This window comes from Coturnix japonica, chromosome 4 (assembly GCF_001577835.2).
Source record: "Coturnix japonica isolate 7356 chromosome 4, Coturnix japonica 2.1, whole genome shotgun sequence".
NCBI classification, from domain to species: Eukaryota; Metazoa; Chordata; class Aves; order Galliformes; family Phasianidae; genus Coturnix; species Coturnix japonica.
Window position 1 is genome coordinate 26,025,211 of NC_029519.1, and position 19,094 is coordinate 26,044,304.

The 19,094-nt window shown below is 36.7% G+C and overlaps 1 protein-coding gene across 5 annotated transcripts in view; it reads right to left on the reverse strand.

The window, feature by feature from the left end:
* Positions 1-192: 192 nt before the first annotated feature.
* MGAT4D (MGAT4 family member D) overlaps positions 193-19,094 on the reverse strand; it is a 32,503-nt gene continuing 13,601 nt past the window's right edge. For 3 of the 5 annotated variants that reach the window (XM_015861061.2, XM_015861060.2, XM_015861062.2), the window contains 14 exons: positions 18,551-18,712; positions 15,614-15,748; positions 14,077-14,210; positions 11,484-11,530; positions 10,384-10,497; positions 8,967-9,042; positions 5,717-5,828; positions 5,309-5,439; positions 3,864-3,971; positions 3,431-3,624; positions 2,551-2,629; positions 2,351-2,429; positions 1,382-1,494; positions 193-659 (listed from right to left, as the gene is read on the reverse strand). In XM_015861061.2, the coding sequence (XP_015716547.1) occupies positions 633-659; positions 1,382-1,494; positions 2,351-2,429; positions 2,551-2,629; positions 3,431-3,624; positions 3,864-3,971; positions 5,309-5,439; positions 5,717-5,828; positions 8,967-9,042; positions 10,384-10,497; positions 11,484-11,530; positions 14,077-14,210; positions 15,614-15,748; positions 18,551-18,680 (1,479 nt within the window). In that variant the 5' untranslated portion in view covers positions 18,681-18,712 and the 3' untranslated portion in view covers positions 193-632. Of the gene's footprint in view, positions 660-1,381; positions 1,495-2,350; positions 2,430-2,550; positions 2,630-3,430; positions 3,625-3,863; positions 3,972-5,308; positions 5,440-5,716; positions 5,829-8,966; positions 9,043-10,383; positions 10,498-11,483; positions 11,531-14,076; positions 14,211-15,613; positions 15,749-16,421; positions 17,240-17,290; positions 17,439-18,550; positions 18,713-19,094 lie in introns of those variants that run through there. The other 2 variants (XM_032444352.1, XM_032444353.1) reach the window with 2 other exon arrangements.

Sequence of the window (19,094 nt, forward strand, 5' to 3'; positions counted from 1 at the left end):
AACGTGGGCTCCGCCGCGTTCCACAGGGCTGCATTCACACGGCTGCCATCGGTTAGCAGGCTGTACGCGAGGCCTTTCTTACCCCATGGCTAATTGGAACGTCCAACCCCATCTCAGCAACAGCAAAGCAGGGGGACCGCAGGGGTTCCTTTCAGCCCTCCCCCAGCCCAGAACATCACATGATACAACATCTTATTTCAATAGATTTTCTTCTGACAAAAATAGAGTTACACGTGTCATACCAATTTTCCATGTATTTCATTCTAGTGACCTAGAAATATACTGTCCTGTTTCGTCCCTGAGGTTGCTTGCGATGCCTGTAGTGTCAATTCCTTACAGTAATACATAACGTTGTCCAACTGAGATGGGATTTTTATACAGAGCGGCTGAATCAACAGCATTTTATGGATATTTCTAACATAATCAAGTTTTTCATAGCTTTTAATATTTGTTACATAAAGTTTTAACAATTTAAAAAAAAAATTTTTTTTTTAAACAATTATCTCCATTCTTTGCCAATACACAGTATTGGGTCTGGATTTATTTATCCACTCAGAGTTCTGTTGCTGTTTGATAAGTCTTCAAATGAGTCTGTAACAAGTGACAGGTCAAAAATAGACTTTTTCCAGTTATCAGTTTTCAGCCATCTTGATAAGTACCTGGAAAAAAGACAACAAAAATCCAAAAGCCATAGAACGTAGCATTCTCTAAAGTGGGCTTTTCCTTACTTCCAAGTATGACTATAGCAACTGTGAGTGATTGCTTTCAGCTTACGGGTTCACACACATTCAGATATTTGGTTGAAACTTGCAGGATAAAAACAACAAACCATGTGTTCATCTGAAACTGTCTGTGTACGGTAATTATCTATATCCAAAACGGTGACTAAAAAATGCTAGAAAATCCTCCCCATGTCCTCTGGTTTGTCATGGCCCAAATTCCAGTGGCTGTATTACTGCACTGTAAATAATAATAATAAAGCCAATTATTCCACACTTCTTCACAGGAAGGGTGGTTAAGTACTGAAATAGGCTCCCCAGGGAGGTGGTCGAGTCACCATCCCTGGATGTGTTTAAGAGCTGTTCGGAGTGGTGCTCAGGGATATGATTTAGCAGAGGGTTGTTAGAGTTAGGGTACTATGGTTAGGCTGTGGTTGGACTTGATGATCTTCTAGGTCTTTTCCAACCTGGATAATTCTATGATTCTATGATTCTTCTATGAAATAAATCCCCATCCAGTTAATAATACAGCTCTCCACTTGTGTACTTTTTTTTTTTTTTTCCACAGAGAATCCAACTCAAGATAAAAACAAGTGACTATCAATTCTGTGTGACAGGAGAAACTGAAACCAATTTAATCAAGCCTTTATTAACAGACTCACCTCACTAAGTATTGCCCATACAGGGGAATCAGAATTGACTAATAGACGAATAGCCAGTATTTCTCCTACTGCCACATCAATGCTGCCTTCTGCAATTCCATTTTCAAAAGCTCCTGGATGAAAAATAAAGCACAATTACAATTCCCTTTTAGATCAAAACGCACTTTTGAGTGAACTTATGTAAAAATTATACATTACAAAATAACTCCAGAACACGAGGGGAAAACGTTTGGAAAAGCTCAAACTATAGCCACTGAAAGGTAACACCTATAAACAAGAAAGAGCTTTTCTGGAAAGTACAGTTATTCTAAAAAGAGATATAAGGAATCACGTACTAATTCTAACAATAAGTGATGAGGAACTGAAAGTGGTTCATTAGGAAAAAAAACAGCCATTATGTGATAGAACAGACAGAAGGAAAGTGGAAAGAAAGTAGGTCTCCCAGTTGTCCATTTTTATTCACATAGCGGCATTTTAGTTTAGGTAACAGTAGGCAACAAGCCTTAGCAGATATCTGGTGAATCTGCAGCTCATTTAGAGCAGTCAAGCACTGCTCTGAAGAGGAACTCGGTGTGCAAAAATGCAATGTGTTATTCTTCATCATAATCAATATGGACTCCTTTTTCTTTAGCTAAGGCTGCAAAATTCAAACCAGAAGCACTTATCCTATTAAAAACCTTGCAGAGGCTGAGTTGTTCTCATTACTGATGATTGCTATAGATCCCTTCGAGCATCAGTCATTCTGTGATTAGGTGCCTTGACTTTTGGCACCACAGTTAAGGCTCTTCTTTAATCAAAATTAATAGGTGAAACATCTCATACACACAATTAGCAAAGAGGGTTTCTATTCCTTACTAGTTCCAACCCTGGAAAGTTACAGTCATTGCAGACCTAATGAAATTTTCAAGTGCAAAACGTTTTATATGGAAAAAAAAATGTCTGGTTTTGGAGCAACAATAAACTATTTACCTATCTTTAAATATCCGTCTTTGGTTGCAGTGTAGTTAAATTTACTTCTGTTGCCAACAAGTCCTTTCCTTACAGCTTCCTATAGCAAAAAAAAGAACAAAACCTCAGCAGTGCTTTCTAGAACATGATCTTACATGCCAAATATCATCCATAAAATGAAATTATGTATTGTGTATTTCAAGTGGAAATAAGACACTTACATCAGCTGGCAGCACTTCCACAGTAGTGTCATGTAGTATATCTCCAGGGTAATCCATATTTCCACTTTTAAAAAAGTATCTGATTAAAAAAAATGCATATTATTTGCAGTCAGTTTCTAGTTTAGAAAAGTTCTAAGGTAGTAATACTTTCCTTTTTGGAAGGAAACATTTAAACATTCGGTTAGTTGTAGGCTAGAGAGAACAGAAATAGGCATTAAAACTTTCCGACGTGTCACCAAACAATACTAGGATATTTTTATTTCAAACAAAACAAGCATTAAAACCATCTTACTTGGGAATCATGAATACAAGCATTCCCTCTTTTCAGTGCTCGAAGTCTGAATCAATTCATTTTTCCAGGCTTAAATAGCTTAGGAAGTTCTGTCCTTGAATTCATTCCTATCATCCTAAGGCCTGGGAAAGTTGTGCTTCTGGAATACAGGGGCACGAAACATCTCAAGAACAGTGTATACTGAATGCCAAGAGAATCCCCCTCTTTATTGACACTGATCAGTTCAGGTGCTCTAAATAATCCACAGTTGTTAATGAGCACAAGCACTGCCAAAGCCTAAAATAAGCATTTGCATGTGTAAGCCATTGGGGTGGCAGGATCTCTTTCAATGAGAAAAACATGTAAGGTGAAACTTGGTTATTCACAGAAATACCCTAAGTTAGATGTCTGGCTGTGACCAAAGTGTTTGTTTCTAAAGGCAATACAGATGTATTCAGTACAGTCAATGAAACAAATCCTGGATTTTGCCTCAGTAATCAGGCTATGGTTTATAGAAACAGTTGAACTCTGGTGATTTTGAATGTATCCAAAAGTTGTATCCAACTGTATATATGCAGTCTGCCATACTCCACACCACGTAATACTTACTTTTCTACTTTTAGTGGCTTCAAAAAGGTGAAGCTGATATAGTCCCCAGCCATTGGAGCTGAAGCCCAGAAATAGCCTTTTCCTTCATAAACGTTTTCCAAGGTATACTGCTGGTATATTCTTAGACTTGTATCCAGTTTTGCAGGTGGATTATTATGTGCATGATGTAGCACACTTATGCCAAAATCTTTATCCTGTTGGATATAAGAAATGTAATTTCACTGCTAAAAGTGAAAACAGTGCTCCAGTATCTTGAGTTACTACAGGTAACTATTCCAGAAAAAAACTTCTTCCCCAGAACTGTAAAGCCAGCATTTCTAGGATATGGAGGTGTCACCTAATGCTGAAGATGCAATGCTTGATACCAAACTGAGAAACAAACCAAACCAGAAGCATATAGTTTAGAACTATAGCAATCATTTCTTATGCTTACTTTCAAATTCTGTATCTTCCCAGACAATGATGAATGAAGTCCCATATGCTGAAAGAGAGATGGCTTAGCACGGATACGTAACCTTGCCTTTTCCTTTTCACAGTGTGCCTAGAAAAAGAAGAGTGAAATTTTATTTAAATTAAGGAGATACAAACTAACTTTCATAAGGCAACTGCATTATGTATTTGAGCATATGGTTCCAGGTTTTTTACCTATATATACACAAGCAGTCCTTAGATTAACAGACATTTCATCTCAAATACACTTTCCAGACATAAGCTCATCATAATTCCACTCGTGGTGCAATGCAGATCTGCAGACTCAACCGCTATTAATTCAGAAACTTGTGCACTGTACATCATCACTCACACCTCAAGTATAAAATAGGCCTCAGACTGGAAACAGATGGATTTTTGTAACTGCTCCTGGCAAATTTTGTTTCAACTCTTGGCCTTGCCGTATCATTCTGCTTTGACCAAAACAAATCCTCTTGAGATTGATTTCAGTTACATTTCTGTTTTTTTGTCTCTTTCTGCTATGTATGAGAATATTATAATGTAATATACTATACTAAACTCTATGTCACATATCTATCGTTTATCCTAGAACTACATAAAGTCCCTACATACATATTTGCATTCTTGTTTTCCACTGTGACATGACATATACCAAGAACTTTGATTACCATAACAAGTACTAGTTTCTGTGTTTCCTGCTTTTCAACTGACAGCACATCATTTCTTTAAATGTAATTGTTGCACTCTGTTCATAAAGCATCACAGTCAGATACAATAAAACATACATCTTACAATAATTAACAATGCATAATGAAAAAGAACAGTGCAAAGAGTTAGAATTACAGTCCCCAAGACTCTTGGTTCTGCCACAGAATAATTGTATGAGTTCAGAAGATCATTTAACCCCTCCATATCAGTTTTCACATATTTAAACTTGAGAGGATAAATCTTCAATAAACTGCTTTCAATTACATAAAAGAAAGCAGGTAACATAAGTTACATCAGTGCTACACATTATAGACCTCACTCAATTGGCTTAAATAGTAAAACTCACAGGAGATTTATGGTTCTTAGAAAAGTACTAATCAAAAGTAAAAAATCACCTGGGAAGCTCTTAACAGAACCAAGTATTTATATGTGTGTCCACAGCAGACGATCAGCAATCTTATTTAATGTTGCAAGGTGGTCTTAAATAGGCAATTGCAGCAGACACAAGTTTGCATTGGCCATATTCTGACCTGACAAATGCAGAACAACTTTGCTGTGAAATCTAAATTCCATGTGTCCTAGTGGGCTCCAGCACAGTGCCATACCATGCAGACCTGTATCAGCTCTTGAGCTGAGAGGTTTTTTATTCTGCTTTTTGAAAATAAATTATGTTGTGACAGAGACTATTACTTATATTCATAAATGCATAGACATACTTACTGCATTCTTCTCTGGATTGCACACTTTGACCCAGAGCAGGTGGTCAAGAAGCCAGTCTATGGGCTTATCCTTATAGAACATCAGAAAAAATTCTACAATAAGTGGCAAGTCTTCTGATTTAAACAGTTTTCCTGAAAGCAAGACAAGTTGGATATTTAAATATTTTTTATTGCTGCAAAGTAAGCATTCAATAGTTTTATGTTTTGCAGTACCCATAGCCTTAAACGCACGGATGCAATAATGATATTTAATGGAAGTTTTACATAGGTTTGGCTTTGGAACTTATCTCCATAAGAGAGGCAGTTAAGTCCTGATATACAAGTCCTGCCACATAAGAAATGTAATTCTGAATGAGATCTGCTTAAACAGCTCCAAATCAACTGACACTGCTGAGGCCTTAATACTTACCAATAAATCCAAGCTGGGAGAACTCAAGAAACAACCACCCTGGGGACTGTCGGGCAGCAAAGTTTTCTATGCTTTGAATGTAATCAGGCTTGGCTATAATATCATCTTCCAGCTGGGAGAAACAAAAACAACCAAGGCAACTGATGATTTTATTGCTTGCAGAGGAGGTGGTGGTGTTGCCCCACATGAGTGATAATCACATTATAACTGGCTGCTGCGCTGTCTGTAGTGAAGCTGTGTCATACTGCAGTGGATTGCTATTTTGCTTCTACATATCACTGTTTTGATGTAATTCATTAAATACTTACTTCCCATGATTCTCTTTCTCATAGAAAACAAAAAACCAACAACCATAATGCAGTAAGATAGAGGTTAAGGAAAACAATAGAGAGTTTGTACTGAAGTTGTACAAGCACTGATAAGCAGCATAAGTAAACTGTTTGGGAAGAAAAACTTTGAGAGCAGATGGCCTGTGGCTCGACAGATTAGCCCAGGAAGACACTGTTATAACTGAAAGGTGATGGGGAACTAGGGATGCCTATTGACACACCAGTGCAACACATTTCAGGGAGAACTCATCACGGAAGAAGGAACAAGCTGTAAAACAGCTGAAGGGCAGAAATACAAAGAGCCTTCAACACGTTGTGAAGGCTGAAGCTGAACACAGCAGTAAAGCCAACTGAAGGATAGTCAGAAAAGGAAAACAATACTCATCAAGGAAATGGGAAAAGACTTGCCAGTTCTTGCAGAGTTTTCAGAGAAGAACAGGATATCTGAAAAAATAGAAGCTGTGCCATTTACTAAACCTGCAGGTAATGACTCTAAACTAAGAGTTTAGATCTGAATTTGGTATGAATGAGAAAAACACAAAAGGACTACACCCTACACTGCGGGGTACTGATACAATTAACTGCTGCACTTTATTGGTTCTGATGCTTGTGTGATAGCACTGGAATCTGGTTCACAGAACTAAATTGGCAGAAAATGATTACTATGGGGAATACGATGGTGAATAAATGGTTTCCTGCTGGTTTTGCACATTCAACAGAGTCAGCAACAACAGTCTAAGGGAGCGGGCCCACAGCTTTAAGCTGAATTTGGTCATTAGAGGTGTACAAGTATGAGGCTAGTGAGGGAGAAACGGGTCATCAACAGTGAAACAAGGAGGAATTAGAACAAAACTGAAAGACAAGATGATGAGGTCTGCTTTGATCCTGCCAGCTTTTGCTGATGGTAAGGAATCAAAAAGCAGATGAACTGAGGCCAAAGTTAACAGTTAATAACAAGACCTGAGATCTGAGGTTGGAGTTAAGGAGACAGTTATATGGAAGAGAAAACAACACAAAAATAAACAAACCCCAAAACAACCAAACAAACCAAACAACCACTAACACTAAACACTAAATTTAAAGGGAGGAGAGCAGGGAATCAAAGAGTTTCAGAGAATCCTCAAAGACAAACTGAGTGAATACAAAAAAGGAAAGGCAGAAAGAACAGCAAAAATACCTCCATATCTCACGAAAACCTCCACATCGAGAAACACCAGAAGAAAACATACAAAAGAAAAATACAGAGGCTCTGATGCAAAGTGGTTGTGAATGTGTTATGAATGTAGTTTTGACTAGGGAGAGGTCTGAAATGGCCTCTTCTAGAGCTGACAGTTGAAAGTGAGTATTAGACAACATAATTTGATGTCCTATGTAGCACATGCTATAAAAAGTAATTTAATTGCACTGATCCCCGTGATTTGTTCCACTAAAGCATATCTTCTTGAAGTGCATTTGCCATTGCTTAAGGATTTCAGTATCAGCTATTCCTTTCAGTTAAGTTACAGTCTGTGCAATTACCTTTAATACTCTGCACCTACATTCTACTTTTTCTGGTTTCAGCTTACAGCCCCTTGTTCTTCACATGCTCTTATCTGCAAAAGGAAGTTATGAAGTAGCTGTAGGCAGCTTGATCAGGAAGTTCAAGATAAAAAGTGTCTAGTCCATTTTGCCCAATTGTCATCTAAGAGTGTGCCTAAGAGAAGTTCGAATCAAGAAGTAACAAAAGACAAAAGCTGTAGCATGTAACAGAACTGCGGGCATCTGACAGGAATGCATCTTCCTTTCTAAATCATACTAGTGTATTTTTCTGTTTTAATCATTGTTCAACAAATCTAAAGATTGCTAAGCTGAAAAATCTCCCTCTCTCATTTTCCACAGAAATAGCTGATTTATTAAAATCCTGTTTTTTTTTAGTATTAAAAAAATGTCAGATAAAAATACACTTTCATGAAAATTATTCAATTTAAAGCTCTACCAAAAAGGAGGCTTGACTTACAGCCTACATATGTCTGTGAAAACACAGTGCAGCTCCCCAGTCTCCCCAAGAAAACCTTCTGAAGCAAAAACAAAAAAGCACGCCAAAAACTTAGCAGTAACTCAATTAACTCACTCCCAAGTTTATAACAGATTTCAAATCTGTTCTAAAATCTGGATTCTAATTAATTTGATGTTTTGTATATGTTCACGTGAATGCTGATAGAAAACACTGCCCTACAATCGCTATACCTGAACTCAAAGATGCTTTCATATGTATAATGTTTCAGAATGAGCTCAGCCTACAGGAACACAAAGAACAAATACATCTCACAACTAGTCCTAAATTTGGATGCCTAACTGCATAACCTTTTCAGCAGTGTCTCTTCACTGGTATATTTCCTTACCTAGAAAAGTCTCATAGTCTCATAGTCTCGTGCGGGTTGGAAGGGACCTTAGAGATCATCAAGTCCAACCCCCGGGATTCGAGCCTCCTGTGTAGCAGAGCGGCACTTCTACCACTTGTGCCTCAGGGGATTTGAACCCAGGCCTCTGGTGTTGCAACATGGCATTCCTACCACTGCGCCACCAGGGGACACATCTAAGTCATCTAAGGTCTTTAGGTTCTTCATGATTTGGGCTATAACCTGCACCCATTACCATTATTCTGTCTTTATGCAGCAAATGAAAATACTCTAAACTCTGACTCTCTTTACCAAATGCTTCAGTTACCTTATCATCACATGTCATGGAGGTACAGATTTAATGAAATAATTAAATACGTAGCTGCAAGATATGCGTACAAACACAGCAATATATAGATGTTTCGAAAGAACACAAAAAAACACACAGAAAATTACATTTTTATTGAAGCCTTAGGAAAAAAAGTCAAAAGTTAATAATCAATAGAGATGTATTGCAGCTGCTTAATGATCATGTGAACATACCTGTAAATAAAATGTTCCCTTAGGTTGAGCATACAGCATTAAAAAGCTATAATCCAAATTCTGTTTCGTTCTCCACCTAAACATAAGCAGTACATTCTGAAAAATCTTCTTGAGTAATTTCCAAGGGTTATTTGCATAGTAAAAGCATTAGAGCAATAAAATCATAAGGCTGAGTATGCTAACTCATTGTTAAGTGAACAAAAAGAAATCCAGTAGTATTTTTGATCTAAAAATTTCCTTTTAATTGGTGTAGACATCAGCAAATAATCTGAATCCTCCAGAAAAGTTGATGTTAACTAAGCAAAACATTTAAATCCCTATCAACTCAATCTGAAACTATATGTTCTAAACGTTTAACAAGTAGATTCATTTCAAATGACTTAAGGGGGCCTGTTCATTACATTATGAACATTAGGGGTCAATACACAATTATTATTTAAAGAACATTCACAGCATTATAAAACTGAGTGCTTTTACTGACCAAGAATAGAGAAGCAGGTAGGCAATAATTCATTTTCTGATTTAAATGCAAACACAGATTTTTCTCTGTGAAGTACAGCATCTCATTTTACTAAGGGAGGAAGCGGATACTCAATATTCAATGCCAAGTATCAGTACATAAAACAATTAACATCAAAATGCACTCCCAATGTACCTGTTTCAAAGCTAATCATATCTGTAAGGTAAGTACATGAGAAAGTTTATGCTCTGGAAAACAGAAGGTTTATCTGTAAATAAAATGACTTTTTATCTGTATGCTTGCTGAGTTCAATCAACCTAAACTCCAAGTACTGCACGCCTCTTGTTGTATTGTAGCTCCTAGGCATGCTACTTCTTCGCATAAATTAGTTATTATTGGGCACAAGAAAACTATTTTCTTCCATTTGATCAGTTTTGTTAGGTTATAATTCCAGCCTTAGTTAATTTGAATGAAAACCCTAGAAGTTAAGATAAATCATCAACGGTACTAAAAAACATTGACAATCACAAGTTAGGTCATTGGTTAAACCCACATTCATTGTTACTAGTTATTAAAGGAGCCACATGGGCCTTTCTTTGTGCATTCTCAGATCCTCTCCCCTGTTTGTTAGTTTTTCCTTTATTACTAGATTATCTAGCCTATCATCTCTTAGCAGTATCTGTGTGCTTTAAAACCTATGGGATGCCCAGACACAGGACACAAAGGAGAAGCCCTGGCTGTCACTTGGAAGCCCATGTACAGCATTAGCTCTTCATAAGAACTCCTTGCATAATGGTTTAAATAAACAAATAAATACATAAATCAGGGGGAAAGAAAGAGTACACTTGAGGTCCATTAGCTCTGAAATACAAAACCATATCACTTCAAACAACACTGACTTTTGAAAAATTTCCAATTTATACTCTTAGAAGATGGTTCTTATTGAAGCTGTCCTACCTTACTCTGTCCTCCGAATCCCCAAATGTTTTCTTCAGATTGGAAAGATCTGGATAATAAGAAGCAGGAGGAGAAATAATCTCTAGGACACCAGACTGGACTTCTCTGGGGAAGCTATGAAGAAAAGTTTAGAGAGACTCCATTCTTTAAAGAGATTTTTGACTGTAACCACACACCAGTTCCCAAAAATTGCATCTGCATTTCCAGAAGTGGAATTCACAAGTCTAGCAAAGAACATAATTACACGTATTGCCAGGTAGGGGAATTAGGAACCAAGATGAGATCCTTGACAACCATTAGAACAGGCAGTACAGTATCTCATTCAAGTAACAGAAAACACGAAAGAGAATTTTGAATTGGAAATCATATAAAAATGCATCAGTAATTACCAGTGAAATCCACTACCTAGAATTACAGGCAACTTGGCAAGAACTACCATGTTCCTTACTCTTCCTTGATCTATTTCTATATTCCAACCAAAATGACACTGTCTTTAATGGAGGTCTAGCATGGAGGTTTAGGTTTCAGCTTGATTTTCCATTTTAAAAGTCACTGAGAAATCATATATAATCTCTTGCTTCCTTTCAGATAAGTGCAGTTCAGAGCTTTCAGCCTTACCTGTGTTGTGACTGTTGGCTACACTACACCACTTCTTAGAAAGCAACTAAATGAATCTACCAGTGAACACATTCTTTTGCCCAAGCATTTTTATTTAGTAGTGTTCTTCTCAAGCTACTCTAAGGTTTTTCACAGCTGTAAATGTCTATGTGAAAGAATGCAAAGAATGCACTAGGATCCAAGCCTTCATTTGTAAATGCTAACATTAATTATCCACCTTACGTTACCCATCATTTACTAGTACTTCACATTATGTTATAAGCTGACTGCTGCCCCAAATCCACTGCCTTCATGAAATAGGGGCAAACAAGGAAACGAAACCACACAGAATATACGATAATCCTCAGGACTACAGGGCCTTTCTTAGCAGTCCCATTTCAGTATGGTAGTGTTACAATTTATTGCTGAAATGCTCTAATTCTGCCCATAAAAGCTCAAAACTTGTCTATCAGCTGCTGATTGTTACACTGTGCAGAACTTACCTGGTTTTAATCCTTTCAGCAACACTGTTAACATATTCTGCATTCACCTAAAGAAAAGAAGTAAGCTTTCATTTCAAGTCACCCATTTCTGCATTAAGCAATATTATGTAGGAAATATTTACATGAAAACATTCCATTTCTGTTCTCCAATTTATTTCATTAGAAGCAAGAGCAATATGTTACAGTTGTATTTTCACTACATGACAGTATGACATTTTGTTTTCTCATTACTTCAGCAGAAAACCAAGCTATTTTACGCAGAAACTATTCTCCAGCTTTCACTTACACCAGAAAAGCACAGCTGTGTAACAGCCACTAAAATGAATTATTTGGGGTTAATCATCCAAAAATTACAAAGGAGGCCCGTGGCTGTTGAGAAAAGTTGCCTAAAATATTATAAATCTTACAACACTTAAAATGTTTATTTAGTTTCTTCTTACTATAACAAACTTACTGCTTTTAGTCTGAAAACTTTGAGGATATACTTGTTCAGTGCTCCTGTTTCATGAAATTAACAGTTCTGTTGTGGAAAATGCATCTGTTAACAATGAAGCTGCCCTGAAAGTAATGCCTCCCGTTTTATTATGTTGGCCCACGATATCAAAGATGGATGCTGGTGATATGGCAGTAGAAGTTGAACCTTCCCACTAGTATTCCATTACATGTTGTTGCTGTGTTAACAGATGGCAGTAGAGAGGCACTCTGACAAAATTATGTTTGATACAAAAGTGTGTATGAACTGAAGGGATGCTACTGAATTCCCCCATGCAGAAAAAACTGCACATTCATCAATGCTTGCTGAATGTTTATAAACAGTGGATGGTGGTGGGTGATGTGCTTTCAGCAGTGGCGACAGCAGGTCACCTCCACTAGTGCAGATGTTTATGAGCACAGCATGCAGGCTCTTGTTCGTTGCTGGTGAAAATGCATAACTAATGGTGGCTCCTATGCTGAAAAACAGGGTTTTGAAGCTGAGAATTTTCTCCATCAAATAGTGGTATTGAGTTCTGTTATCTTTTCCACAGAAATAAATAGGATGCATTACTTTTGGAGTGATCAACATACATTATGCAGTGCCGAATTTAATGAATGTGTTTCCAAAGCATTACAATACCTGCCTTAGCAGTTACGATATTTTTTTCTGTAATACAGAAGTGATCATTACCAGCTATACAACAAGTGGGGAAAAAACCAAACCAAACCAAAACAAAAAAAACGTGATAAGAAAAAAAACAACAACAACAAAAAACCCACCAGCACTTGCAGGCAATAAGTTACTCTGAGTTAACCCATGATGTAAATGTTCACCTTGATCTTTGGAAGCTTTGTGGGAAAAAGGAAGGTGTGTATTCATGATCAATGAACAGATCTGCACTTTTCCCACAATTACACGTTCTTATCACCTCATATCAGTACAGTTCACCTACTGTAATTTACTGCATGGCTGAAAAATAAAAGTTGCATGAACCTGATTTTGGGGATTAAAGAAAGGGGAGAGGCTGACTCTTGCAGCAGCAATTTAATCTCAAATGAGCTGAATTGGACTGCTAATAAAACTTAAGCACCTGTTTATTAAAAAATGCATTTTTAGAACCATCCACAGTGAGAAATTGTACAATTTCAGAAGTCAACACTTAAAAAAAGCAAATAACTCTCTGAAGGATTGTAATATTAGGTCTATCTAAATGGCAGTTGGGACTTATCTAAAGGTTAGACTGCAGCACTATTTCTGTTGACAGTATTACAGTTGCAAAAGCTATCATAAATTGTTACCTAGCTGAAAAATAAACTTTAACTCTTAATGAGTGTCCAAATGTATTCACTGAGAAGGTATTCATTATGAATACATTCAGTTCATTCATGAAATATAACATATTTAATGGAAGGACAAGGACATATTAAGAAGGAGTTTTGAATAACTGCAGTCTTTCACCTGCTAGCAAATATCACCAGACCAGATCCCTTATGTTTTTTTTTTGTTGTTGTTTTTTTTTTCAGTGCGCTCAAGACAACTTGAAATGAAAAAACAAATCACTAATATTTTACCACTAATATTTTACCACTAATATTTTACCTTGAGAACTGTTTACTTTTGCAAATACGGAATGTTCACGTCCCTGAACAATTTAAAACAACTTTGTTTTTAACAAAAAAGTCTCCAACATGCTAAGCTACTTTGCAAGATATGTGATGTCAAAATAGAAAATAAATAAGCTGTATTTTTGTTCAGACTTGTTCTGTCTAACAAAAAAAAAATCTACTTTTTTCAGGTTCTATGGGATTTTTCTGTGAAGAACTTACTTTTCGTGCTTGCAGTAGTGTATAATTTTCAGATAAAATAATAAGTTTGTACAATTTTTGTATCAAAATCTGACTGCGTCAGCTGTGTTTATAAATATAATATGGGCACTTTTCTCCCTTCAGACATCTAAGTTACAGCTTTCTCCATATATGAAGACTGCCTCATCCATCACTGAAGAAACCCTTCACAAAGCCTGAAGATGGTATTTAGCAACATCTTTTAGACCTTCATACTAAGACATGAATTTCCATGTTGTCTATTAGTATCCTGAATCTTCTCATGCAAACTCACCTCTGCTACAAAAATGATTATTACACAGTCATTCTTCTGCTTTTCAGAAAGTCCATACAATAAGGAACGCAGCGTGCTCATCAGGTAACTTTGTTTTTCCCTTTTCACGGTAGGAATACCTATCACCAGTGAGACTGCAAACAAAGAAATGAGAAGTCAAATCATCTTAAGTCAGGTAAAAGTAAACATAAAATGCCATTTTAATTCTGGTTTGAGGTAACCTTGGGTCATCTGAATGGAACTATAATGACAGAAGATCATTATAGAAGAACATTCATTGATTAGTTTACATGGTGAAATTCAGTATTGCTACAGGAATATGACAGCATTTGCCTTGCTACCAGATAGAGATGTATCCACGTATGCTTAGGTTAGAGACACCTATGCCTGTGCTATAAGCACCAGTTTCCTCTACACTGATGATAAATATTTGGGAATATAATGCTAGTTCTGGCAAACACATGCATCTGCTACTGAGTTTCAGAAGTGGGTACTGCAAAATAAATACTAATTCTTGGAATGGAGTTGGTGATCTGAGTAACAAAAATTAAAACTACACTGCTTTAGTGAGAAAGTTCTCACAGGTCATGAATGGTGGCTATCTCAGAAAGAAATCCATACCAAAAAAGTCTTGAGTAGTTTAACTGTTATGAACTAATAGCTTTAATGTAGTAAGAAGAACAAAGAAATGTATGCATAATCATTATTAGGAAGAAAGGAACTTAAATTGATTCTTACAAATATTGACCTAGCAGTGGAACAGTGCTATATTATATCACTAAAATGTAAGGAGGGCTTCTCTTTTTTAATGTTAAGAGTATTACTTAGTTCAGTGACCTGATACAGCCTGATAAACCTATGGAATTCTTAGTCCTTGCAGAATTCCTATTCACAAAACAAATGAAACAAAACAAAAAACCAAAAAACCACAGGAGGTTGGTACAGAAGTTTAGGGTTTCAAAGGAAAGGAATAGGTTCAGTTAGTGACCTGCTCCGGACTTCATCATCGGTGCCAGCATCAACTTAAAAACAGATGGTCCATATTCCTTTCCAGCACACAACTAGCTAAACACTAGGCTTTTGTTTGTTCTTACACCCTGAAGGCCAACTTGCACACAACAGCAAGACCTGACTGCAGTCTTGCTATTGTGACTTTCACTTACAAAGAAATAAAAATTACAAGCAGACTGTCCACAGCTTCCTTATTTATTATAGTTTTGTGGGGAAAAAATGCCCAGCAATTCTTCTTAGCTATATGAAAATGTGATTAAACATGAAAGAATATAGTTTTTCAATTATGATTATTTTTATTGATAATGTAAAGTTTACCAGAATACTTTGGGGTAAAGACTTGAAATTAGGATGGGAGCGGTAGAAGTACTTTCACCATTCCCATTCCTATTTATTCAGTTTCACAACTTTATAGAATTCCCAGAGAAAAATTCCTACCAACTTTGAGCACGTGTCATAGCTAGAATTTAATACAAACTATGAATAAAATGTATGCATAAAATACAAACTAAACTTTAATTCCTACCTCCAGTTCTCTGTTGTCCGATAATAACATTTGGAAAAATGGCATCTTCATATTCTCGAAGGTGAGGTAGGTAGTAGTACAGGTTTGTAAGATGCACAGGGAGTTTTCTGGTGACATTTAATAGTTTCATGCCATCTTGAAGACACAACAAATCCACATGCAAACATAAAAAATAAAGCTGTCAGCTATTATTCCGCCTATTTCAACTAGCCATTATTTTAGCTGATTAGCACACACAAGTTTATGATTTATCAGAATCATTCGTCACACACACACTTTATAATGATCAATAATCGCCCTGCCTGGTAGTCAGCCCTGTTTCAGACTAATGGAACTTTTCCAGTTTCTCTGATCTATCTCAGAAATGGACCCAGCGAGATCCCACAGATGAGACTGTGCTAACATGCATCAACACACACACACTGCAGTCAGCATGAGCCCCTCCTGTGGAACACAGCTGGAGAACAGCACAGCACAACCCTCCCTACAGATACCATTCATTTCCTAGCTTATTGTCCTACATGTGTGCACTCCCAAGTGATCCAGTGGTGGTAAACAGCCTTTAACATAAATTAATTAAAAAGTGAACAACTGAATTCTGAAATTATTGCACGTTTAATTATAAGCTGATGAAATAAATTTATACTGAATATAAGATACCTGCAGGAACTGAGAGGGTACATACGATGCAATTTAAAAGAAGAAAGAAAAATGATATGAATGGATCGAAAGACTATATTTCATCAGAGAAAGAAAACTGAAAGAAAGCCCCTATATCTCCTATGAATTTATCTATGGTAGTTCTTACTTCAGAGGCTGCCTCCTCAAGATACTTGATCAGTTTTTCAGAAGCTAGTACTCACGTGTTTCATGGTATCAGAGCAACACCTTCACTATGTTTTGTAAACAATGTGATGTTAGCAACCGTCTAAGTTGCAGAAGAATTGAAAACTTATAGTCTTACAGTCTGCAGCTGGGCAGCAGAGAGCTTACTGACTTAGTTATGAAAGAAATACGCCTAATGTAAGGCCTCAAATTTACCAGTGCTCAAAATTACTTAATAGAAGCCCTACAAATCACCATAACCTGCTTTATTTATTCAGCTCAGCTCAATGAAGACTTCCCAAAGGGCTGAAAGTCTGAAGATTTTCAATATTCAGAAGATAGTCCCACTGAAAATTAGGAAATCAGCAGAGATCCCCCAGTCTCACTGTTTAATAAAACAAAACAAAATCCAACAACAACAACAACAACAAAAAAAGCAAAATAAGCAAACAACACCACAAAATCATTCCACAAACAACCACACAAACAGAAATATCTACCTCCAACTATTTGGGTATGAAAGAGACCAGCAAGTCCTTCACCTTGCTTTGCATTAACTGTACTAAAATTCTGTGACATATCAATATTTTTTTTGGTTGCTGTTTAAATAGCTTTGTAACTTTATAGGACTTTCCATTTCTATTAGAAATTAGTATCTGTCAAGGGCTGCAGAAGGGACTTTAGTTGGATTGTGTACAATGAAAGAAATTAATTAAAACATGAGCAAAAATGTAAAAATTAAGAACATTCAGTAATATTAAGAAATTGCTGCTCTGAATACTATGAATGGAGAACTTTAACATTTGCCTGTATTCAACAGGAGTAAAGAACAGAAGGAAGAGAGAATTGTACCTCCCTCCACTGCTGCTTTGTGCATTAGGCAGTAATTTTTGTGTGCAGAATGCTGTACCATTAGTGGCTGACAAGGCAATTTCTAGTCTAACACTCTGATGGCCTATCCACAGTTAAGCACTTGCTTAGATGCATCTGAATAGTCCCCCTGCATTAATATTGAAAAAAACAATCAAAAAGAGGCAGGGAATAACAAGATTAAAAACCAAACCAAAACAAAAAAGCAAAAAGAACAAGAAAAACCGAGTTGACTACATAAACCAGGAATGAATTTCATTCTTTTTTCCTGTTCCAGTCCTGGATAATTCTCTATTCTAATGAGATACCCGTCTGCCGTACTGAATACAAACAAGGATTTTAAAGAAATAGTTTACAACAGTACTCAGACTCTTTTTCAAGCCTAAGTGGATTGTGGAATGCTTCCACGGCAGATTCACTTTGTGACCTTCCTTCTTTCCCCAGGGAAGTAGCTTTTCTACCCTGAACAGGGAGGAAGGCAGATCCTACAGCATTTCTTTTAGGGAAGAGAACTGATTTGTCTTATTATTGTATGCAACTACCAGTCTGCAGACAAATGGAGATGCACAACAGCCTGTAAGACAATGATCTAACATGTGAAGATCTATGGGAAGATCTTCTAGAGTAAACTCCATTTTGGTGTTTCTCTTCAAAAAGAACTGCAAGAAAACATCAACGTAGAACATCAACTCCTCAAAGGTTTTCCTTTCTTTTCTAAAACTGACTTCGCTTCCAAGCAGTAACTGTTCTCATGCAAAGCGCTCATGGCTGAAACAAGCTCCCACCTAGGCAGGAGGGGACAAGGATGGTGGAACACATGAGGGGGGAGATGCACCTGACTTCCAGATTAGATACAGTCCCAGTACTACCAGGGTGTAGTTGCATAATAAAAGCTTTCTAGCTTATTCAGTGCTCTGTTGTTAGCAGCAATAGTGTTCAGACACTGTAAAAAGCTAGATAACAATATTATAGGCTTGACTTGCACTTGGCCCTGTTACATCACTGCAGTCAGTTCCCTTTTTATTCTCCCTTGTTTACTTACTTACTTCCTTATTTATTTATTGCCCTACTTGTCAGATATATTTAAAGATAAGCTACAGGTTGCTTCACTACAGCTTTTCTTTTTCGAAACTTTTCTCTGCTGCTGATACCAGCGATCAATGATTTTTCTCCTCGTGCCATTATTAAAGATACATGAGCACACAACATTTCTGCTTTTTTTTTTTTTTAATGCGTACAAACCTGTATGATTTGTTGTCAAGTTAATTCTTTTGGCAACTATATGTTTTATTTCATCTAGTGCACTGCTCAGCTCATGCGATCTTTTCTTATTTTCTTTTTCAGCATACAGTAGTCTTTGATGAAGCTCCATGAACTGGTGTTGGTACGTATCTAAGTCATTTCCTGCAAACAAAACATAATTTATTATGAGCTAATATTATAGTATAAAGAACATCATACTTATAGTAATATAGTATAAAGAATATTATAGTAATATTCTATTAATATTACAGTATAAAGAATAGGAGACAGTCCAGAAGAAGACATGACAAGGAGTTTAGGGACAAAGACGCTGCTTGAAGTTTACTCATAGAATGAAGAAGCCTGGAAGCAAATCCAGAAGTAGAATTTACGGAGCACAGCTGGGTAAAGGCTTGGAATTGAAAGCACAAGTTAGAGTGCAATGTCAGCAATAAGGAAAAGATCATTGAAAGACTCTGAGTTATAAAGGAGGATGCCCAACATTTTTCAGTAAGTTACTCATGCAGATGATTCCTCGTCACAC